Source organism: Mustela nigripes, chromosome 15, assembly GCF_022355385.1.
Source record: "Mustela nigripes isolate SB6536 chromosome 15, MUSNIG.SB6536, whole genome shotgun sequence".
NCBI lineage: Eukaryota > Metazoa > Chordata > Mammalia > Carnivora > Mustelidae > Mustela > Mustela nigripes.
Window position 1 is genome coordinate 74518744 of NC_081571.1, and position 24323 is coordinate 74543066.

At 44.8% G+C, this 24323-nt stretch overlaps 1 protein-coding gene across 2 annotated transcripts in view; it reads left to right on the top strand.

The window, feature by feature from the left end:
• PCCA (propionyl-CoA carboxylase subunit alpha) overlaps window positions 1-24323 on the top strand; it is a 413253-nt gene that overhangs the window by 377066 nt on the left and 11864 nt on the right. For both annotated transcript variants that reach the window (XM_059378122.1, XM_059378121.1), the window contains one exon: window positions 21203-21343. In XM_059378122.1, the coding sequence (XP_059234105.1) occupies window positions 21203-21343 (141 nt within the window). The remainder of the gene's footprint in view (window positions 1-21202; window positions 21344-24323) is intronic.

Genomic DNA, 24323 nt, shown 5'->3' on the forward strand with positions numbered 1-24323 from the left:
CTCTTTCTCTCTCTCTCAAATAAATAAATAAAATCTTAAAAAGAAGAAAAAAAGGACTTTGGATGCTCTCCTTCCTGAAAGCATAATTCAAGATTGGTTTTTATCAGGACCTAACCATTAGCTTTCAGCTGATCATTTGTAGGCGGGCCAAGGAGAAATTTGGCTATTTCCTCTGTGAAGGGAGAGTTGTGAATGGCCACTAATCTTTCTTTTCTTTTTTTTTTTTTTAAAGATTTTATTTATTTATTTGACAGATAGAGATCACAAGTAGGCAGAGAAGCAGGCAGAGGGAGAGGAGGAAGCAGGCTCTCTGCTGAGCAAGAGAGCCCAATGCGGGGCTCGATCCCAGGACCCCGGGATCATGACCTGAGCTGAAGGCAGAGGCTTTAACCCACTGAGCCACCCAGGCACCCCGGCCACTAATCTTTCTAATCCCTTTGTAAATGTGGTAGGATCTTCTGAAAGTGGAGGTCAGGAGCTTTATAATTGAAAAAATTTGTTGCTGTCCAAGGGACATGAATTATTTGCATTGGGGGGTTCAGGGGGCATCTGCAGAGAACATTGTATGCAAAGGCCTGGAGCCAGCAGAGCCTGAGGCCTGAGCCCGGGAAAGAGGAGTTGTCAGAGACAGCGGAGCTGTTCTGCAGGTGTTACAGGTGCTTCTGCTAAGTAGCCTACCTGGCTCTTGGTATTTCCATGAGTGACCTGCAAAACCCCGGGCTTGGAGATCAGGCCATAGTGCTCTCTATGAATCCTGTAAAGAGAGGGAAGTCAGACAGGCAGCTGGATGTTTAGGTGATTTTCTAAGGAAGTTGGAGGAGTTTTGGGGTCTAAGGGAATTTGTTGGGGTGTTAGGGCTGGATTTTGAGAAAGAGGAGGGGTTTAGACCAGGGGCCCAGAGATCCAAAAGAACTTCCAGAGGGCCTGGGACAGGGAGTTGGGGTATAGGGGTAGATAAGAGGATGGAGAAAGGGAATTTATGGTAGATGTGGACTCAGATTCTTGTCCTAAACCTAATTTCTGTTGTTGTTGTTGTTGTTTTTTTAAATATTTTATTTATTATTTGATAGACCGAGATCACAAGTATGCAGAGAGGCAGACAGAGAGAGAGAGGGGAAGCAGGCTCTATACTGAGCAGAGAGCCCGATGCAGGGCTTGATCCCAGGACCCTGGGGTCATGACCTGAGCCGAAGGCAGAGGCTTTAACCCAGTGAGCCACCCAGGCGCCCCTAATTTCTTTTCTTCTTCTTCTTCTGTTCTTTTTTTTTCTTTTTTTTTTTTAAAGGGAGTCCCAAAGCCTAGCTGTTACACTCCTTCGTGTCCTTTTTTTTAATGTGACCTTTTCATAGGTACCAACATGGCCATTGTTTAGGGTGATATTTGTCTAAAAACATACAGAAGGGTACCCAGTTCAAAGGCTCCATCATCTGCCTGCGACTGGCAAGTAGAATCTTCTTTTAAATCTCAATAACAACTCACACCCATAAGCCTTTTGACAGCTTAACCATGGGCTTCCTTCAGAGCTGTCCCTCAGGAGAATCCAAGAGCTGCGGCCCCTACAAGCCCAGAAGCTTGCTCCCGGGGTTCGCTTCAGAAAACAGACTTCATTGTCACAGGCCATAAGATTGGTGTAGTGTGAACAGTGTCTCTGGTTTCCCTCAAGAATGTGAGATGCCTTTAGTCACAGACCTACTCATCTGTGACGCAGGGCAGATGCTTCTAGAATGGAACTTCTCCAGCAGAGGTTGAGAGACCAGCACCCCTCATGACAGACTCCTCCATGAGCTGGCACAGTTGGATAGAGGGAATGGTGATGCCAGTCCCTAGTTGGGACTGTAACCTGTCCTCTCACCCTCTGGCTATCACTGGCTCCCATGACCCCCTCTGCTGTTGGACCACAGTCTCGTCAGCTGCCTGCAAAATGCATCCTCTGAAAGATCTTTAGATAAGCTATCTAGCTGTATCATGCTTAGCCAAGTAAGTCAAGCAGAGAAAGACAACTATCATATGATCTCCTTGATATGAGGAAGTGGTGATGCAACATGAGGGCTTAAGTGGGTAGAAGAAGAATCAATGAAACAAGATGGGATTGGGAGGGAGACAAACCATAAGTGACTCTTCATCTCACAAAACAAACTGAGGGTTGCTGGGGGGAGGGGGTTTGGGAGAAGTGGGTGGGATTATGGACATTGGGGAGGGTATGTGCTTTGGTGAGTGCTGTGAAGTGTGTAAACCTGGTGATTCACAGACCTGTACCCCTGGGGATAAAAATATATGTTTATAAAAAATAAAAAATTAAAAAAATAAAAATTAAAAAATTAAATTAAAAAAAAAATGCATCCTCTGACTCATAGGGCCGGGGAGATTATTCTTGCTGGTTACAAAGCCAAACTCCCAAGATATAGAGGACAAAAAGAAAACCTCTTCTGGTTTTTCTTGCATGCACATTAACAGCGGGGGCCAAGCCTTGGGTCTCAGAGCCAGATGAATACCGAAGAGGGATGGGCCCTTGGGTTGGGGGACATGTAGTGTCTCACCGGGTGCCTCCCTGCACAGAAGTTATCTCGAGGTTGGTGGGTGACCCAGTGTTAGTCTAACCCATGATGTGTCCGCTTCTAACACTCAGAGTCTGAGTTAGGTGGCACGTGCTCTTAAGAGCTTTGTAGGGTTCCACCTGTCCCCACCAGTTTTGTAGCTTTTGGCTTCCAAGATGTCCCCTGGGAACGACTTTTATCTTGTGTGCACATTAACGCATAGCAGAGCTGGTCTAAACAGATGCTGGTTTGGTGAGGACATTGAACTCACCAGTCTGTGTGGCTGGTAGAACCGCGGGTTATTAGGGCACATGCCTGTGTTCTGCCCTGTGATCTTCCTTCTTACGAAAAATGACCCGTCCGACAGTGTGAAACAGTGGACCATCTCTGGGAGGAAAAGGATCAATAGAAACCAAGAGTACTCACAACACATCTTTACCGGAGTTGCTGTACTCAAGGAACTAGTTCTGTAAATGTTTTTTCGTGCTACTCTAAAATTTAGAAAACCAAGAAAGGACTCTCAGCACTGTGTTCCATGGGGTGACTGATGTGGTAAGAACCCTTACCTCCCGCTGTCTCCATGCCGGATCTCTCCGCTGCTGTGGCCCTGAAGCCGGGAGGGTCCTGCCAGAGAAGGCACCTCTGTGGTCGCCAGGACTGTAGGGTGGGTAAATTTTTCCTTCTGTCTTTCTAGGTTCTTTGGTGGATCTAGTAGTTCGGTGGACAAAAGACAGATTCACAGGAGGAAAACAGAAGTTTGATAACACATATACCTCCTGTATATATGGGAGAAACCCAGGAAAACTGAGTAACTCCCCAAGGTGGCCAGAGCCTCATCTTACTCCTCTCTCAGCTCATGACAAAAGAAGATGTTGGGGCAGGGGTTGAGTTATGGGGGGGGGGTCACAGGAACAGCCTGGTGAGCAAGGGTAATGTTATGCATATCTAAGTCATTGCCTTGTCTGTTGATAAGTTGCTAGAGATTTTAACCACTGTGTTGTAACCTGAAACCAATGCAACGTGTGTCAGCTCTACTTAAAAAGTTTCTAGAGACTTCACATCATTCCCCTCTTTCTGGTACAGGTAAGGAGATACACTTCCAAATATTTCCCTTACAGATGTGAACATTGCTTACCAAAGAGTATTAACTTTACTACTCAGTTTTTATAGTTTCACTTGTGTCAGATGTCTCTTGAAAATAACCAGCTTCGACTAGTCCCCATGCCAAAGAGACACAGTTTGGAGTGGCGGATTCTACTGCCCTTTCTCCTGTTGCCTCACAGGGCCTTCCTCTGTGTGTAGGCCCTTCTGGGATGTCTTCCTCTTCTTCTAAAGGCTCAGTACTGTGGCATTAGAACTCCTACCCTATGACCTCATTCAACTTTAGTTCCCTCCTTAAAGACCCTGTGTCCACATATAGCCACACGGGGGGTCAGAGCTCCAACACACGAATTTTGAGGAGATAAAACTCCGTTCATAACAACATAACAAGAGTTATGATAGTACCGTTCACTGGGCACTTTGTGGGCTGGGGGTTGTGCCAGACAGTTTACATCTGTTATCTCATGCAAATACTAAAACAAGTCTACAGTTAGAGTATATAGGAAATTCTAGTTAACTAATTAGAATTTAAATAAAAATTTGAAAAAATTTTTATCACAACTAAAAAAATTCTACAAGACAGCAGTATTCTTCCCCACTTAACAGATAAGGAAATCAGGCTAGAAAGTGAGGCAACATACTATAGGCGACACAAATGTCAGGATCTGAACCCATTTTATATATTTTTTATTTTTTATTAACATATAATGTATTATTTGTTTTGGGGGTACAGGTCGGTGAATCATCAGTCTTACACAATTCACAGCACTCCCCATAGCACATGCCCTCCCCAGTGTCCATCATTCCGCACCCTCTCCCTCCTGCCCCCAGCAACTCTTGGTTTGTTTCCTGAGATTAAGAGTCTCTTATGGTTTGTCTACCTCCCGTTCCCATCTTATTTCATTTTTCCCTCCCTTCCCCCCATGACCCCCCACCCTCCCTTTCAAATTCCTCATATTGGAGAGACCATATGATAAGTATCTTTCTCTGATTGACTAATTTTCGGTCAGTATAATACCCTTTAGTTCCTTCCATGTTGTTGCAAATGGCAAGATTTCATTTTTTTTTTATGGCTGCATAGTATTATTCCACTGTGTGTATGTATGTATTCCATTGTGTGTGTATATATATACACACACACACACACACACACACACACACACACGCAAATACACACCACATCTTCTTTATCCATTCATCTGTTGATGGACATCTAGGTTCTTTCCATAGTTCGGCTATTGTGGACGTTGCTGCTATAAACATTCAAGTGCACGTGCCCCTTCAGATCACTACATTTGTATCTTTAGGGTAGGTACCCAGTAGTGCGATTGCTGGGTCGTAGGGTAGCTCTATTTTCAACTTTTTTTGAAGAGTGGCTGCAGCAGCTTGCATTCCCACAAAGACTGTAGGAGGGTTCCCTTTTATCTGCATCCTCACCAACATCTGTCATTTCCTGACTTGCTAATTTTAGCCATTCTGTCTGGTGTGAGTTGGTATCTCATTGTGGTTTTGATTTGTATTTCCCTGGTGCCGAGTGATGTGGAGCACTTTTTCATGTGTCTGTTGGCCATTTGGGTATCTTCTTTGTAGAAATGTCTATTCATGTCTTCTGCCCATCTCTTGATTGGATTATTCGTTCTTTTTTTTTTTTTTTTTTTTGTCAGAGAGAGAGCACACGCGAGCGAGCACAGGCAGAGTGGCAGGCAAAGGCAGAGGGAGAAGCAGGCTTCCTGCCAGGCTAGGAGCCCAATGTGGGACTCGATCCCAGGACACTGGGATCATGACCTGAGCCAAAGGCAGCCGCTCAACCAACTGAGCCACCCAGGCGTCCCTTTGTTCTTTGGGTGTTGAGTTTGATAAGTTCTTTATAGATTTTGGATACTAGCCTTTTATCTGGGATGTCATTTGCAAATATCTTCTCCCATTTTGTTGGTTGTCTTTTGGTTTTGTTGACTGTTTCCTTTGCTGTGCAAAAGATTTTGGTCTTGATGAAGTTCTAGTAGTTCATTTTTGATCTTGCTTCCCTTGCCTTTGGCGATGTTTCTAGGAAGAATTTGCCGCGGCTGAGGTTGAACAGGTTGCTGCCTGTGTTCTCAAGGATTTTGATGGAATCCTGTCTCACATTGAGGTCTTTCATCCATTTTGAGTCTGTTTTTTGCGTGTGGTATAAAGAAACAGTCCAGTTTGATTCCTTGCATGTGGCTGTCCAATTTTCCCAACACCATTTGTTGAAGAGACTGTCTTTTTTCCACTGGACATTCTTTCTCCTGCTTTGTTGAAGATTAGTTGACCAGAGAGTTGAAGGTCCATTTCTAGGCTCTCTATTCTGTTCCATTGATCTGTGTGCCTGTTTTTGTAGCAGTACCTTGCTGTCTTGATGATGACAGCTTTGTAATAGAGCTTAAAGTCCGGAATTGTGAAGCTGCCATCTTTAGTTTTATTTTTCAACATTCCTCTGGATATTCATGGTCTTCCCTGGTTCCATATAAATTTTAGGATTATTTGTTCCATTTCTTTGAAAAAAGTTGATGGTATTTTGATAGGGATTGTATTAAACGTGTAGATTACTGTAGGTAGCATAGACATTTTCATGATACTAGTTCTTCCAAACCGTGAATATAGAATGTTTTTCCATTTCTTTGTGTCTTCCTCAGTTTCTTTCGTGAGTACTTTATAGTTTTCTGAGTACAGATTCTTTGCCTCTTTGGTTAGGTTTATTCCTAGGTATCTTATGGTTTGGGGTGCAATTGTAAATTGGATCGACTCCTTAGTTTTTCTTTCTTCTGTCTGCTTTTGGTGTATAGAGATGCAACTTATTTCTGTGCATTGATTTTATATCCTGACACTTTACAGAATTCCTGCAGGAGTTCTAGTAGTTTTGGGGTGGAATCTTTTGGGTTTTCCACATAAAGGATCATATCATCTGCAGAGAGTGAGAGTTTGACTTCTTTGCCAATCTGGATGCCTTTTATTTCTTTTTGTTGTCTGATTACTGAGACTGGGTCTTCTAGTACTATGTTGAATAGCAGTGGTGATAGTGGATAGCCCTGCCGTTGAACCCATTTTAGAGAGTATTATCCCTATACTCAAAATTTCTTAGGTGATTATCATGTATGAAGAAAGACCATGTTACACAGAAGATTTTTCCACACAGAGCAAGAATGAAAGAAGCATTCTTGAACAGTGTGTTGCTTGGCTGAGTCCAGGGAAAGAAAGGCTTCTCACTGGACGTGAGCTAAAATCCCCACTATAGACAGAATGTTTATGTCTCCCTCCCCCCAGATTTGTATGTTGAAACCTAGCCCCCAGATGGTGGTATTTGAGGGGGAGCCTTTGGGATTAGTGCCTTTATAAAAGGGACCCTAGAGAGATCCTCTGTCCCTTCTCCCATGTGGGGACACAGCCAAAAAGATGGTCTGTGAACTGGGGAGCCGGCTCTTAGCAGACATGGATTCTGCCGGGCCTTTATTCTTAGACTTCCCAGCCTTCACAACTGTGGGAGATAACAATTTGTCCTTCATGAGCCACCCAGCCATGGTTTTCTGTTACAGCAGCCCAGAGGGTCTAAGAAGCCCCCCCTGGAAAGGCTGTTCCTATGGTGGAGAAGGGCACCTGCCGTCCACACTTCTCAAGTGTGGCCCCAGATCAGTAGCTTCAGCATTTCCTGGGAACTTGTTAGAAATATAAGCCCCAACCCAGTCCTGAATCAGAGACTCCGGAGGTAGGGCTCAGCAGTCTGTTTGAACCAGCCCCCTGGGCGAGCTTTGATGCTTTAGGTTGGAGAACCACCGCTCGTGCTGACTCAGCGGAGAGCGTCCAATGCCCCCTTCTGCTGAGTCCGTATTTACCCAACAACCAGGGGCTGCAGTTTGGGTACCCGCCTACATTTAGGGGATGTGCTGCTTCCCTTTACGAGGATCTTTCTGATTGGAAATCCATAAGCTGGGTTTTACACAGGAATTTCTTGTGGTCTGGCAGAGGAGATCCGTCCAGCTGAGAATGACCCATCCTGTGCTATAGAGAATATCCAGTTTCTGAGACTGAAAGTGAGGCGGGGCTCTGCTCAGGGGTGGGGAGCTCGGGGGGTTCACTAAGGTAGATGCCTCAGAGCCAGGAGGTCCAGCAGCAGCCCTCCTGCCCCACGCCTCCCTGGGCTCTCTCTTTCCTGTCCCTGCACTCCAGAGGAAGGAATTACAGGTCAGCAAAGAAGAGCTGCTAGTCAGCGCCCCTCATCTTTGCATCATGGGCGCAAGCGAACTGTTGCCTTCCTAGCCTGACTTCATGGACTGCGGAGTGTTATTTAGTGGTATTTGTAAAAGTGGTAGGTGTTTTTCAATTTGATTTGACAGCTATCAGGAATAAGTCTGTAGGGAAATGATCCAAACTTCTAGGATCAAAGCTTTTGGCAATTTCTTTTGGCATTCCCAGCCTTCTAGACGCAGACAGTCACGGAGTGGTTACTGTTTATAAAGTGAAGAGAGCTTTCTGTTTATTGCTACGAGTATTAGTATTTGGGTGAAGGACGACTTCTAGGAAATTCTTCTGGAGTCATTGCAACCAGGCTGAGTTCTCGGTTCCATCCAGATACCAAGTCATGCTGTTGTGGGTAATTAGAGAAATCGAGAACAAAGTTGAGAAAAGAACAGGGAGTGGAGCCGCCGGCGGAGGCGTGAGTTGTCGGCGCAGCCTTGGGAAGGAGGGTCGGAGAAGCCGACGGGAAGCATAGCCAAGGCCTTCTTACATTTACAACTGGGCGCTATAATCCTCAGGGAGGAGGCAGTTCAACTCTGGTGAAGGGGTGCCGGCAGGGCCACGGGGGGGCTCCTTTTCTACCTTCTGGAGTTGTCATGGCGGCGTCGGTGTGCTGTGGGGTCTGGAAACCACATGGCTACATGGGGGATTTTCCCTCCACTTCAGATGAGCTAAGCATGTCAGAAGAAAAATAAGTTACCTAGATTTCTTCCTGTGTTTAGAAGTTCATCCCTGTGTTTAAAAGCTTATAGTGAGTCAAAGGTGTTGAATGGCAAAATATCATGGATTGCCCCCTTTGAATATAAAGGGGCTTCCTTGTTGTATTTGTAAAAGTAGGTATGTGTGTTTCTGTTTTTATAGATCTTGGTGAATAGCAGATTTATAATACAAATTATTTCATGACTTCAGGGGAGTCAGATTGGAGGGGGGATTATTAGCTTGTTTTATATACCTCTTTATTGTAGGACTGGTACAAGCCTTTAACTATTGTTGACTCCATAAAATACATCTTAAATTTTATAAGAACTTTGAAGCCTTCCTCACAAACTCAGTTCCCAGTTCTCTCTCTCTCTCATAAAAATCTCTCAATTTCCTCAAATATGAATTCTGCCATGAGAAATTAGAAACGTAGACCCTAAGTCTGGGGAAAGATTCTGATAGATAGCATGGATATGGCAAACTTTCCAGGCAAGAGAACACTCATGAGAATTGAAGGGAAGGCCAATTTATCAGGCTAAGGATGTTATCAGTGGAAATTCCAAAGGAGAAGAATGAGGCGTGAAAAGTAAGTTCCATGTTTGCCTGTGCTTCAGAGAGAGATTTCGATCTTTATGTTTTGATGACTTCTGGACCCACCGAGTGCAGCCTCCAACATCTCAGATAATATACCCCAGAATTCCAGTGGCAGAATTTTGACTTAAGGAATGCTGTGATTTGTAATAAGAACTATATGTTTGGTCTTCGTCCCAGTCCTCAGTCCCTTGGACTTCCCTAAGGGAGAGGAGTAAGGAAGGTAAAAGGAGCATCTTCCATTATTTCTACCAAGCCCCTTTCAACCAGACCCGAGCTTATGTGCATGAGGCAGCTTTTGGAAAGCCTCTAAAAAGACAGGGCCTACTTGTCAGGGAAACCAAGAAGGCTGTGAAGGGACTGGAACTTTCACCTCCACCCCACCTACCCGAGCCCCTGGGGAGGCAGTAGAGGCTGGAGGTTGAACTAATCACCCGTGGCCGTGATTTAATCAGTCGTGCCTCCATAATGGAGCCTCTCTGAAGAGGTTTGAAGAGGTTCCCGACTGCTGACCACATACATGGAGGTGCCGGGAGGGTGGCACCCCCGGGATGGAGGGGAGGCTCTGCGCGCCTGCCGCCATACTGGATTCTATCCATCCCTTCTTTGTGGCTGTTCTGGGTGTTTCCTTTTATAATAAATGAGTAATCCAGTAGCTAAATGGTATTCCTCAGTTCTGTGAGTGCCTCTAACAAAGTGTCAAATCTGAGGAGGGGGTTGTGGGGACTTGGGGTTTATAACACGTCTGTCAGAAGCACTGGTGACTGCCCGGACTTGGACTTGGCATCTGATGTGGGGGTGTCTTGTGGGACTGAGCCTTTAACCTGTGAGGCAGGTAGATAGTGTCAGAACCAAACTCAGCTGTAGACACCCAGGTGGTAGATACCAGGGGCCCAATTGCTTGGTGTGGGGAATGTGCCCAGAGTTAGTGGCCAGAGTTTTCTGAGTATGAAAAAGAAGTTTTGTTTCCTTTCACTTAATTTCAAGAGAGGGGCAAAAACAAACAAACAAACAAAAAACCCACCCCATATTGATTGCATCCTTTGTAGGACTCCTGTATATTTATATCTGTATCATTTGTGAATGTCTTTTTTTTTTTTTTTTTGGCCACTTAGTGGTGTTTGAGGTCAGGAGCCATTTTTTCCTATTTATATTATATTCTCAGATTGCTCACATATGCTTGATAAATGGTTTCTGAATGAATGAACCAAACTGTTTCTCTAAATCAGTTGACAGTCTGTAAGGAGAGGGTGACCGTGGAATCCTGCACTGCCTGATCTGGAAGCCTCCTTAATATCACAACTGACCTCCTTTCTTTGATCTTAGAGCCGGGTGTGGTATTTGGAAAATTTAGTCTATTTGCTCCTATATGTGGAACCACAGGACTGGAACTGGAACAAATAGAAATTGCCATCAAGATGTTTTACAATAGACAATGAAAAAGTTAATCCTACCCACTACTGTCTCTTATTGGACAATGAGAGATGTTTGGGATGGACACAGAAAATAATGTTTGGTGAGTAGTTACTGGGCTTGGCATCTTGCTAGTTAGTTTGCAAATCTTTGTCAGCTTACTCTAACCTCACTCATTTAATGCATGTTTTATCTTGTATTTAGAAATGAAGAGATTTTTTTACTTATTTATTTAGAGAGCACACAAGTAGGCGGAGTGGCAGGCAGAGGGAGAAGCAGGCTCCCCACTGAGCAAGGAGCTCAATGAGGGACTCAGTCCCAGGACGCTGGGATCAAGACTTGAGCTGAAGGCAGTCGCTTAACCCACTGAGCCACCCAAGTGACCTGAAGAGATTTGTTTTGAGAGGTTACATCACTTGGTCAAAAGATGAGATCAGTTGGAATATCAAAATTCAAGTCATTTGGCCTTAAAGACTTGCACTTTTTTTTTCTCCCGTTCTCCTGTGCTGCTTCTAATATGGTGACCACATCTCTTCCCTCAGCTGACCACATGGCTTTACATACCGATTTCTTCTATTTTCAGTATTGTATGTTCCATATAATGCATGATGTGCGACATGCCAGAAGTCCATTTAGTAGCACAGGTTAAACTTCTAAAATATGTCAGAATTTTAAATAACAAAATTGCTAAGCAGCCCCTCTGAGAGATTTCGGAGGCCAAGGGCAGACTACCCCAAGATGGGCCACTTTGGCATGAAGATAATTTTGAGGTAAAAGTAGTCAAAACGCAGCAGATTCAGGAAATGCTCTTTACCTCCCCCACAACTGCTTGAAAAGAAATTTAGTTGGAGGACCTGCTCCAGGAAGAGAGCTGTCACCATAGATAACTGCATTATACTGTGAACTAGGTCTGGTAGACAGAGAGGAACCAGAAAGGCCTGCTTGATCAAAGCCCTCTATGTCCCATTGTTTCTGAGTGGCCCAGCAAACATTGGTCTACCAAACACTTACTCTTTTTTATTCTTCCTGAAGGTTGCATTCCTTCCCTTTGAGGTCCCAGATCTGTTACTCGCTTCTCCGTGGTCAGCATGACAGACATACCTCAGTTTGCCTCATTTTGCCTGTCTTTGCAATTTCATGTCTGTGTGGACTGCCCATCCATATAATTTTAAATTTGATTTTTCTCTTGTTAATCTGTCTTATGTCCATCTGATCTTTAGTACAGCTGGAAGGACCTTGAAGGGCAAAAGCAATTTCTTCCTCCCTGACAAGATGATTCCCAGTACTTTGGACCAGCGGTGGTTGGGTTGTGTGGGGGAGGAAGACTTTCCCCTCTATCCTCTTAGATTCCAGTGCTTCGAGCCTTGCAAATCAAACGGACAAAAGGCAGAAAAACAAAAGAAAAAATAGATTATATTACCCACTTCTACATGGGAGTTCCAAGGAAATGGGACTTAAAGAGACATTTAGAATTGGGCGCTATATACTATTTTAACAAAGGACAGCATAGTGTGGAGGCAAAGGAAAGGGGGTTGGGCACTTCTGGGGTTAGGGGTAAGTTTTGGGGAGGTAACTAGGAAATGTATGATAAGTATGGTTTTTCGAAAGGTTTATTGTGCAGATAAGAGCCTTCTCAGGGGATCAGAGTACTTGTGGAGTAGTTCTCTTCCTTGTATGGGACAAAGACACCTGCTTTTAGACAGGAGCGGGAGGGCAGAGAACTGCTTTCAGCTCAAAACAGTCCTTGCGCCAGAGGGGCGTATTTCGGGGAGGCGGACTGTGATCTTCTGTAGTTTTCAGCTTTCGCCTCGGCCAGCAGTTTACTACACAGTAGTATCATCTGTAGTTTTGTTTGCCTTGCCTTGATAGATTTTAGTTTCAAATTTCTGACCAATGCAAGCTGATATTTTGGCTTATTAGATTCTGAGTTTCTTTAGTGAATTCATAATTATGAGAGTATTTTATCATTTAAAAAGAATCCATATAAAACCATGAGTATTGTTGAATGGCTCCTGGCCTTGGCACATTCCCCAGGCCTCTGGTGTTCCAGCTCGGGACTAAAGAGCTTACAGGGGAAGGCCAAGCTCCCCGTCTTTTTCCCCCAGAGTTCTAGAGACAACGTTACTTTAACTTGAGATGAGCAAAGAACAATTCAAATAGAAGAGGAACTAGAGGGGTGGGGACCATAGCAAAAGAGTATGCTTCCCTACCTATGTGGTTATTTACATAATTGTGTTTTTATAACATTTCCTGTACTTTTCTGTAAGCTGATGCTGCCCTAATTATACATTTTCAAGAGAACACTTCATTGTACCCCAAATTATATAGTGCTTTAAAAAGGTACCTTCTTACTGGTTTACCAAATACCTTATAAGTGTGTAATTACGTAAAACAATTCAGGGTACAGAATAGAAACAGCCCGTACCGTTCACAGATGTCGTTATTGTTACATAATTGAGTACAAGGCTTTCAAAGATGTATAATATTTTTTCTTATGTAAGAAAGAAAGAAATGACTCATTGCAGTTATAATGTGTCACAGAGACTCCTGCCGAAGTAGAATGCTCGTGTTCCATTTCGTGAGTTCTCTATAGTACATTGTCAATGGACTTGCCTTTGTGGATGGGAAAGTGCCACTTATTCCAGCAAATTACCTTCGTGGTGGATGGACCTGCTTGTTAGATGGCTTGTGGGCACCTGCGTGAAGCAGAGGCGGGACTCCTGTTTCATGGCCCACCTGTGCACAGTGTCCTTACCGAGGTGGGCACCGGGAAAGTCCCCCCCACCCCCTTCACAGACTCACTCCTTGAGAAACCCACTGGGGACCTGTCGCCTGCCCCGCACACTGGGCGTGGGCTGGCTTCCTCCTGGACCTTAGCTCTTGTTCTTTTCCATGACTGCTGAATCCATCTTGGGACCCCAGGGATTCCAGTCACCGGGAAGGTGACCTCAGGGGAACACAACCGAGGGAATAGGACTTATTAAGTCCTGGATTTAGTGTTTATTTATTTTATTTTTATTTTTTTCTGGGTTTAATGTTTAATTTTCCAAAGTCATTTTCAGCACTATTGTAAGAAAAAAGTTGCTTGTCTTAGGGCATTAGAATTGGAAGGACTTGTGTTTCTGATGAAAAAACAAAATTGAAAAAAAAAATAGGTTAGGTTTTGTGTTATTGACAGCTGTCCCCGTATTTTTCTCTTCGGAGGGAATTGTCTTTTGGGAAGAAGCTGGAGCTACGCACAAACTTACTCATTCCCTCAAAGGTTTTGATATTAGCCTTAAGATAGTCCTTTTCTCTAGGGAAACCTCTCTTTTAGCAAGAACTTCGAAAGATGAGTCGCGGAACTGGTCTTCATCTAGTTTTATTGGTTTTCCTTCCACCTCTGTTTTTGTGATTCTTGCCTCAAAAACTGACCTTAATGAGATCTTTGCACCCCTGGGCTCCTTGTGGCGCATTGATCTGTCCAGCAAAAGACTCAAGTTCAAGGACCAACTTGGCCGCGGACGACTAAACCGGGGAGTGGAGATTGATTCATAACGGTGAGCGGGCTGGTGTTGAAAGTGGATCGTTCTGTCACCGCAGCCCGTTGCCGTTATCAATTACGTGTCATTAAACAGCTAACCTAACTGAATGATTTACTTTGTGTTTAACGGCCTTTTTCAATTAAAGGGAGCAAATGCCAGGGAACTGGGTTGCAATATCAGAAACCATATATTTTCTCCTGTTAACACCAGCATCCCAAGCTTGTGAGGGCCGGCCGCGTCGATGTTTGGCTGCGGGCTGTACCGCTCTAGTTTAAGTGGTCCAAACAAATGATTATATGGTTGGGAACAGGCCTCACGCTGCCCCCAGAGCTTTCTTTCCACGCACTTCCATTGATGTCCCCTCACGGCCCGCGTGGGAGGGGTTACTTTAGGGCAGATCACGCTCTTTATCGTGCTGGCATTTGTTTCCATTTCAGGGACCCTTGATGTTTCTTTATATACATGGACAGGTTTGCTGTGTGTGTATTTTTTAAACTATCATATAAAGTATCCTCTAAATAATATATATAGTTATGTGGTTATTTAGCATCATGACCTGACTCTTAAGCTGTGGACTTGGCAGTTGCAGGGCGGGTGGTGTTGATACGACAAGACGACTTGGTCTGGGAAGGCGGACTCGCCCCCTCCCTCCACCGCCCAAAGAAGCTCTGGACTTTTTTCTCCAACTTGCAGTGGTGATAACTGGAACCAGACATTCTAGTTTCTTGGGACGTTGTTTTATTGTCTTGCAAGTTATTACGGTATTTGGATTTCACAAGGCTAAGCTACACACAGGACTTCTCAAAAGTGCCTTTGCGATGGATGGATAGATTAACTGTTACTCTGAAGTTGAGAATTTGAACCGTTAACTGACCCACTGTGTTTGCCGTCTGTGTAAAAGTTTGTTATAACAGTGCTAATTACCAAGCAGCTGGATTTGTGAAAAAGTGCACAGCAGTAATTTGCACCTTACTGTTGCTTTGCCATGAAGAAAATCGTGAGCACATAACACAGGGTGCGCGCACTTGATTGATGAACTTCCAGAGAGCCCGTGTATCTGGGGATCTGTAACAGTTTGACTTTTTGACTATAGCATTTGGTTTCTATATTTGCGCTTCAGGGACACTCATTTTTTACCCAAATAAGAGCTGTTGAGTGCCAAGTAGGACATTTTAAAAAGAGAAGGGTAGCATTCTATAATAAGAGTCATGCTCTTAAGTTGTTATGTGCTTTTGTTTATATTTTGCTAGTTTTATACCCTTACTTTCGGTATAAAATCATGAACTGGAGTAGTCCAATTTCAGTGTTTTGGTGTTGGTGTTAAAATCCATGTTTCACTGGCAGTTCAAAATGGTTCTGCTGGGTTCACATCCTGAATAAATCCTTCTACATAATTCGAGCCCATAACAGACTTAAACCAGCAGAGTTTTGTGTTTTGTTTTGTTTGCGTGGATAAGAACAACTCCAAGTCTTGGGAAAGAATTTATTTTTGCCCTTTGGATGGAACAGAAACATCTGCTTCAGGTGGTTTACAAGTGTTCCTTATTAACCCGTGAGCCAAAAACCCAGATAGGGAGATCTGACTTTGAAAACGACACAGCCCGTGTTTGTGTAAGTATATATTCAGATTAATTCCACATACCTCTTATTTGGATTTCTGACAGCCAGGAACTTTGAAAAGAAACAGGTGTTTTTAAAAAGGAATGTGAAAAATTACATTTTCTCTCCTAGCACAAGAGTTTGTCGGTACTTTTCAGAAATCCTGCTCACGGGCAGAAAGGAAAGGTTTCAAAGGAACCTCATCTCCATATGGTTTTACTCGATAATCCTTTATCCAACATCTTCAGCCCTCATTCCTTTGCTTTCTTGCCCGTGGCTACATTTCTATCTCTGCATCAATTAGCACAGTGATTTATACAACAAGCAAGCAGTTTAGAGGTAATGGTACACAATTAACATCTCATTCCACCAGAAAGGGTATGCTAAATACCCCAGTCATTGCTTTCTCTGCCTGGAATTGAAATAAGTGTTTGTCCTAATTCATATGCTATCTGATGTGAAGTGGGCCTGCTTTGTACTGCACTACACCATTAATCTAATTATAGATAGCTGCAAATGAAGTGCTGTCGGAGCTGGGAGACGGAAGAAAATAGCCTTTTGTCATTTAGCCTGACTCTGTGAAGCGGGATCACACTTTACAGGGCAATACTGCAAAATGGAAATCTCCATAATATTGCTGCCTGTTGCATCTTTTCTAATTGCCACTGCATTGTAAACACAACCGGGCGCTGATCTAAATAGAGCTGTAGATCTGCTGTCTTGTGGGCTGCCGGAGAGTCCTCCGAGTGCTGTTGGATTAAATGATGCGTCCTGATTGACAGCTACCTTGAGACTGCGCGGATGGAGTTGTCACCGCGCTCGGCTAACAGGCAGCCGCGGCGGCTGCCGCTGTGTAGACGCTGTTCTGTTCGCTCACCTTCTCCGCCCCGGGCATCCCTCCCAGAGAAGGGCTGCGAGCTGTGGGCTCGGATTCTCCATGTTTCCTGGAGAGTTCGGTCGGGTTGGCTTTGCTGGGCCGGATGCTGAAGTCGAGGGGAACGCGGTTTGCAGGGCGGTGAACCTCTGCTGTGTTGCCCGTCCCCCAGCCCGTTCATGGTGTAGCCCACAGAGAACTTAGGAAAGGAAAAAAAAAAGTTGAATTAAGATTCTGATTTCACCTCGGTGTTTAATTTAAAGATGTGTCACGTTTTGTAGCGAGTCGTTTCTGTCACTTTAAGGGATTGACAGTTGCTCTCCAGCTCAGAGTTAGGAGTTAGAGTTAGGAGAAGAGACTTCCCGGGGCACATCTGAGGGTCAGTGCTGCGGCCACACTGGAAATGAAGACACAGTTGAAGGTGGGAGACCTTTGGGGTCAGGAGGTGGAAAACTTGTGTTGGAAGAGGTGCGCAGCCACCTGACTTGGCGAGGGTCCACAGAGAGGATGTTAGGGGACTCGATGTAAAATAATTACTAGGCAAGGTCATCATTTACCCTTGACCCAGATGGCCCACAGTTGCCCGGCAAAACCATGACCAGTTCAGCCAGTGTCCACCAACTCCTTGTTTTGGAAGAACGATGCAGAGATGGAAAGCAGAGGTGCGCCGTGTGACGAGGAAGTCACAACTGGAAAAACACGTAAAGCACTCTTAGTCCTCATCCTGCCAGGAGCCCACAGACCTCGGAATCGCGCGGGTGTGAGCACGTGGGAGGTGTCAAGTGGCTGGAAAATCGGGAGGCCTCAGAGGCTGGAGGGTTTAAGCTCCCTGGGGAGGTGCAGCGGCCCATGTCAGGGTGTTCTGTGTGACCTCCTGAGTGGGGCACGTCCACAGCGCGGGCTGCTCTACTGTCCGCGGCACACACAGCCATGTGTGTGCATGTGCGTGTGGGTGTGTGTGTGCGCGCATGCCAGGCTCCCGTGGCCGGACCTGTTTGCAGGGTGGTTTTCTTAACTGATCTGATCAAAAAGTATATATCTCTCCCAACCCATGACTGCCCCCCCAGCTCTGACAGCTCCCTGCTCCCCAACTTCCCCTCCTCTTTTCAGGTTCCACGGTAAGAGTTGCATGTTCATTTTTAGAACAGTTGCATTGTGTCCCTTTTAATCATCCATCTCTCGTAGTTTTTGTCCTGCTCCTTTTATGTCTGGTATGATTCCCTTCTCTTTCTTCCTCTGGAACTTGTTGGGAGACATTTTCATGTTGGGCATGGTTTTACTTTGCGGACACCATACCGTTGATTTGCTTAGAGACCCAGGCTCAGGTCATTAGATAGCGCCTGGGTCCTTTCCGTTATTGTCCTGCGGGGAGTCTGGAGAGCCCTGTCCTCAGCACTTGCTTACGGGGTGAGCTGCCTTTTTTTTTTTTTTTTTTTTAAAGTTATTTATTATTATTTGACAGAGAGAGACAGAGTGAGAGACAGAACACAACCAGGGGGAGTGGAGAGGGAAAAGCAGGCTCCCTGCTGAGCAGAGCGCCCAATGTGGGGCTCCATTCGAGGACCCTGAGATCATGACATGTGCCAAAGGCAGACACCTAATAACTGAGGCCCCCAGACACCTGTGAGCTGTTTTTCGAGAACTTGATCATTTGACTGTGGTTGGGGAGCATCTCCCTACAGCCACAGTGAGACTCTGTCCGACTCCAGAGCTGGTCCACCTCAGGCCCCGCCCGGAGCAGCTTCTAATCCCGCATGACCTTGCGGCTTTAGCCCCTTCTGGCCTCAAAGGATTGTACTTCCATGTCCCGTCAACTAATCTTTCTGATCTTGGACTCCTACCCCCGAAACATCCAGTTTGTGGTTTCCGTGCTTGCAAACAGTAACAACAAGTTAAAATCCAGCCTCTCCAGGAAGTTCTGCAGAACCCATTAGGGCTGTTAAATGCCTAGAGTAAAAACCCTTAGGGTTTACTTGGTGCGCCCCAGGGCATTTTCCCGAATTTTTTTCCAGCGAGTTGACTGCCGTGCCCGTGCCCTCTAAGAATTCAGAGAAACCAATCAGTAGCAGTTTTGGTCGTTAGCTCTGAAGGCCCTAGTGTATACTGTTAAATAAGTTCTTTCCTGGCAGCATCGGAAAGCTCTTCTGGTTCGCACCAGGCCAGTGTGGTTCTGCGGGGCCCAGATGCCGGGCCCGCCCCGCTCCCACCCCGGTTCCCACCCGGGCTGGCGCCCCCGTGTGCTGCTGCGCCGGCCAGGCCCGAGCCAAGCCGTTGTTTTAATAGGCGTGTTTGTGTGGGCACGCCGAAGGGGTCAGGACAACATCAAAGGTGATCTTAAAAAGAGAACCTTCTTGCTGCCTCCTCTTTTTATATTCAGAAAGGTCGTTTCTTCGCCAACTCTTTGCACTGAGGCCTCTCCTGAGGCATTTACCCCCTTGTTATTTTTCACTTGTGATTACAATAAGTCGCTTATCCCCCAGACAGATTTAAGAACAATAAACAAATACAAAAGGAAAAGGAACATCTCATCAGTAACAAAGACCGCATCTAAAGGCGTTGAGTTTTGTGGCTGTTTTACATCTCTTTCCAAGCAAAGCAGGAGTCCCACGGAGAAAGGAATTCAAAAGATATGAAAATTATAAAAATAGTAAAAGGATCCAGTTTTAGGCAGGATCTTGTCATTTCTGGGGAGAAATGGAGCTGGGTACAATCTTAGCTCTTTATTTATATTAAGGCTTGTTTGTGATATAGCTAAAATTAGTTTTTAAGTCTGTCCACTGTGGCGAAATGTGAGAAATCATATTATCCTCAGTGGAGAAAGATACTTTCCCTGAATTTTGACTTCTCATTTTGAAGTCAAATGGTACAAGGAACAAGGGGGGAAAAAAATCAATCTGGGTACTGCATGGAACCTGGACAGCTGGGCCCAATGCTGGCCAGTCGCATGGAGGGAGCGGCGGAGGGTGCCGACAGCCAGAGAATTGACTTCCTATTCACTCGCCTCCTCCTAGTGATGTTGGATTTTATTTTCCAAGGCAGACAGAGCCCAGATACGAAAACCATGCAATTTGGTACAATTATATTCTCCCTTCTTTCACTGTCCACCACCTCCCCCATAGTTTAAATGAAGGACTTTGAGGTACAATTCATTGCTGATAAATAGTCCCTCTTACCCAGAATGTGTATTGGACTGACAGCAGAATGCACTCTCCTCGCTTTTCCCTTGCCACTTATGACTCAGATGAATTTTAATAGGAGCAAAAAGCTTTTATTTGCACAGTAATTTCACTTAAGGATCATATCCTTCAGAAACTGGCAGACACTCGCATGTCTTGATTGCAAAACACACACTCAGGAGTAAAGATGTTATTAGTCAACCTGTCACAGTGGCAAATCTGCCTCTCCTGGGGCCCTCCCCTATCCCTTTGGAATAGGCGCTGCAAAGTGCAGGCTCGGAGAGGACCCCCATCCCGGTCCAGAATGAGGGGGGTGAGTTCTGTTTTGCTTTTGCATCCCTGCGGTCAGGATGCCCACAGGAAGCTTTGAGTTACAGCAGCTTTTTTCCCCCCAACAAAATGGAGCCGCCTGAAAGTTGTCTGTCTTACCCCTGGGGGATATGATCTGCTGGGAATCCAAACCTCTTCAGGTGGTGGTTTCAACTTCCCTGAGTAACACCTCCTCAAACAGCTTTGGTTTGTTTCTTCTTGGGCAGACCAAACCGTGGCTCTCATACTTGTCCACAGAGATGGGGAGGGGTTTTTCTCGCAGAGGCAGAAATTTCTCCTTTATTAGGAATGTTCTGTTGGACTGAACTTCCCTTTAATGCGCCCGTAATTGTTCGAGAACCCCCTACAAAAGGTTTCATGGAAATGCTTGTGCGCAACGTGTCTCTCAACGGTTTTACAATCTTGGTATTATTGTCTCCCGGTGTTCAAGATACTCACTCTGTGTCATCCTAATCTACCCTAACCGTCCTGGTACCTTGGAAAGGCTGCCTCACGTTGTGCCTCAAAGAAAGCTAGCTTTTCCTGTAGTGCATCTAACATATTGTATCCCTAGAAAAACATTGAATTTTAAATGTTATTTTGCCCCAAACGGACACTGAAACCCTTTGTCTTAACTACTTGGTGGCGCAGCCGTTCTGGAGGGGAGTGGGAAGCGCGAGACGGCGGTCTGCTGCCATCTGCTGGCGGCTGCTCGCAGCGTCACCCCTCTGCTCGCTGACCCAGACCGCTCCTAGGATTGGGGGAGCCGGGGGTGGGGGTGGGCAGAGACGCTTACCAGCGGTAAAGTGAATGCAAGGAAAAGTCTCACTGTTTTCGTTACAGATTTTTGAGATATTTCTCATAATGAGACAGGGTGTTTGTCACTAGTTAGTGGAGTCATTCTTACTTAGAGAAACTTCTTAAATCCTACTACCCATAACATGTGCCAGAAACAAATGTATTCTTGTTTTTAAGTACAATAATTCAAAACCATTTGATTTCAAAGATGTTATCATTTAAATTTCAAAGCTGCAAATGGATTCTGCATGAATGCTACATCTGAGGAGAAGTTCTTCCTTGAAACTCATTCATGGTGTTTGTTGTTGTTGTTGTTGTTTTTCCTCCCTTCAGTATCAGGTGCGCATCTTAACCAAACTGGCTGCAGAACTGAACAAATATATGCTGGAAAAAGTGGCTGAGGACACAAGCAGTATTCTGCGCTCCCCAATGCCTGGCGTGGTGGTGGCCGTCTCTGTCAAGCCTGGAGACATGGTAAGGACCATGCCGGTCTGTGGGACGGGGCGGACTGAGGCGTGACCTTGCTCTGTGCGGCTCTTTCTTGACCACGGAAAAGCGGAAGAGCTTGTGTGCCTTCCCTGTCCGGCTGTTGCTCATTTGAGTTGGGTTGGTCACACTATCTCTTGAGAACCTCCCCTCCCAAAGACTTGGGACTAGCATAGAAATAAGGCCCGATTCATTCCGTTAATTGGCGAATTTAGTATTTTGGCAATATTTTATTTAAACTTTCTATGTACTTCCTACCGTTCTGGGCTTTGAGCATCCCTGAAGAACTGATACCAAGAAATAGCCCTTTGATGGGAACTTTCTGTCTGACTTCTGGAATAAATGGGAAGGGAACTGAGGAAAGGTAATGCCATAGACCGTGTAGTATCAGAGCCCTCCCGTTACTTGATACGTGTAATGTAGGATCACAGTTTGAGGCTTTTCATCTCAACCTTGTGACATTAAGGCACAAATCAAGGCTGTGTTAATATTTCCGTACATGTTTAGTCTCACAATAACATGCTATTTTAGTGGGATACATGCATTTCACAGAACATGGATAGAAGTCTCTGTGGACTTGCTGCAAAAATAAGAAGAAAACAAAGATGCAACCAGATTTCTAGGGGACACTTAGACACGAGCATTTTTCTTTACGTGCTGGAAAATAATGGGCAAACATGACCATCTTCGATGGATGATATGGTGATTCCATTTTGCATCTCTGGTGAGGAGTTTACACGTTCTCCTGTAAAGAGGCATTACAAATGCCTGTGTATTTCTACATTAACATAAGTAAAATAAGGTTGAGAAAAACTCATATAGCTGGCACTGGCTTCTAGAAAGATACTTACGATAAATGAAAATCAAGAAAAAACAATCACCTTCAGTTGTTTAAATACGTGGCCCTGGAACTGGTAAGCGAAGTCGGAAAGCTGACTCCAACAATTGCTTTGAGCTGAGGATACTGAAATAGACTCCACCTGCTTTTCTAGAAAAGCACAGAAGAGGCTCAGTAGCTGTGAATTGTTATCTTCACTTTGAGAGCACTGACATTCGTGGAAGAAAGTGCACAGTAAGACTGTCTTAAGAGGGTACCTGGGGGCTCAGTTGGTTAAGCGTCTGCCTACAGCTCAGGTCACGGTCTCAGAGTTGGGGGATACAGCTAACAGACAGTCCCCTGCTCAGCAGGGAGTTTGCATGAGGATTCTCTCCCTCTCCCTCTCCTCCTCCTGCACACACATGTGGTGCTTTCTCTCTCTCTCTCTCTAAAATAAATAAATAAATAAATCCCTTTTTTTTCCTTTCCTTTTCTTTTTTTTTAAAGATTTCATTTATTTACTTGACAGAGACAGCAAGAGAGGGAACACAAGCAGGGGGAGTGGGAGAAGGAGGAACAGGCTTCCCACTGAGCAGGAAGCCCGATGTGGGGCTCAATCCCAGGACCCTGGGATCGTGACCTGAGCCGAAGGCAGATGCTTAATGACTGAGCCACCCAGGCGCCCCTAAAATAAATTTAAAAATCCTTAAAAAATTGTCTGCACTCACACACTGCGTCATCAGAGCAGTCAGTGGAATCTTCTGGCAACTAGACGCGTAGGTTGGTAAATAATGTGGTGTGTTATTTTGGGGTTTTGCTTTTTTCCCCCCACTTTTCTTCTTAAGCCTTTTCTAGAAGCTACATAGGCTGCCATCCTGAGCTTGTCAGTCCTAATGGTGCAGCTTTAATTATAAAATCACAGTTGCACTTTAAAAAAATGTAAGCGTGTAACTGAAATCCTTATTTTTCCAACACCTGAGTCAAAACCTGAAGGGGGGTGGGAGGGGGCTCAGATTGCGATCTCGTGCCTCCCCTCGGCACCAGGCTCCCTCCAGCCCTCCTGGGGCAGAGAACTGGGAGCCTGCAGCCTCCTTGTTTCCAGCAACTGCTTTCTCCCGGGTTAGCTTCTGCAGACACCAGGGGGGTTTAGCCTTCATACTTTCCAGTTCCTGGCTAATAGTTTAATGTGGGAAAGCAAGGCATTTAGTAAATTGGAACAATGTGGTATTAGTCTTTGGTTCATTGGGATAGCTCAGATATTGAAAACCACCACCAATAATTAAATGTGGGTATTCGAGAAGGGTTTAATTTGAGAACTAACTGTTAAAAATATGTTACTGTGGTGTAATGGGACCTCTATTTTATGTCCTTTAAAGTCAGGCATGGGGGGCATACCCCTAGCAAACTGGCTCCTAAGGTCTGTGCTGTTCGCCTTACCCAGAAAGGAATGCTCTCCGCTGGCTCATGCCTAGGCTGGTCAAGGAGAGCTTTCTAATTCTTCTCTCCAGCTTCCCGTGCCACTTTGGGTCCCCGCTCGACTTCCTTTCTTATTCTGGGCCATTGTGTTTTGATAAAATAGTGTTTTCTCCTGAGTTGTTATTTGCGAAAAGTGTCGCAGACTGCTAGTACCTTCCCCAAATGCAGGAGGAAAAGTTTCATCGTGGACTCTTAAGGGCAACTTCTATAATTAGATCGGCCTTGTGTCATTAAAAGCCAGGAAACTCTCCTTTGACCAAAGGCAGAGCACTTACATGGGGCCATTATGAGAAAAGAATACTGGTAACTTTTAAGTTTTGTGGTTTTAAATTATTTTAGCTCCGCAGGGCATGTTGTGTTGTGCTCTGTACTAACAATAACTGAGCCCAAGTTCTACTTTTATCGGGAGAAAGATAATGGAATCAGTTGTCTCTGTGTGTTTTCAAGCAAAACAGGACCAAAGAGACAAATTGCAAATTCTTTGAAATTTTTTTTAATAGTTTAGATTTCAGTAATCTGTAATTTCTATATTTAGGTTAAGTAAAATCTGACAAATCTTAGAGTGCCGGGCCTGGCAATAATGTGTTCTACAAAAGCATCACATAAATAATAATTAATAAATGTGTTTTGTGAGGTAAACCATCTTAACAGAGTTAAAAAAACAAAAACAAAAAA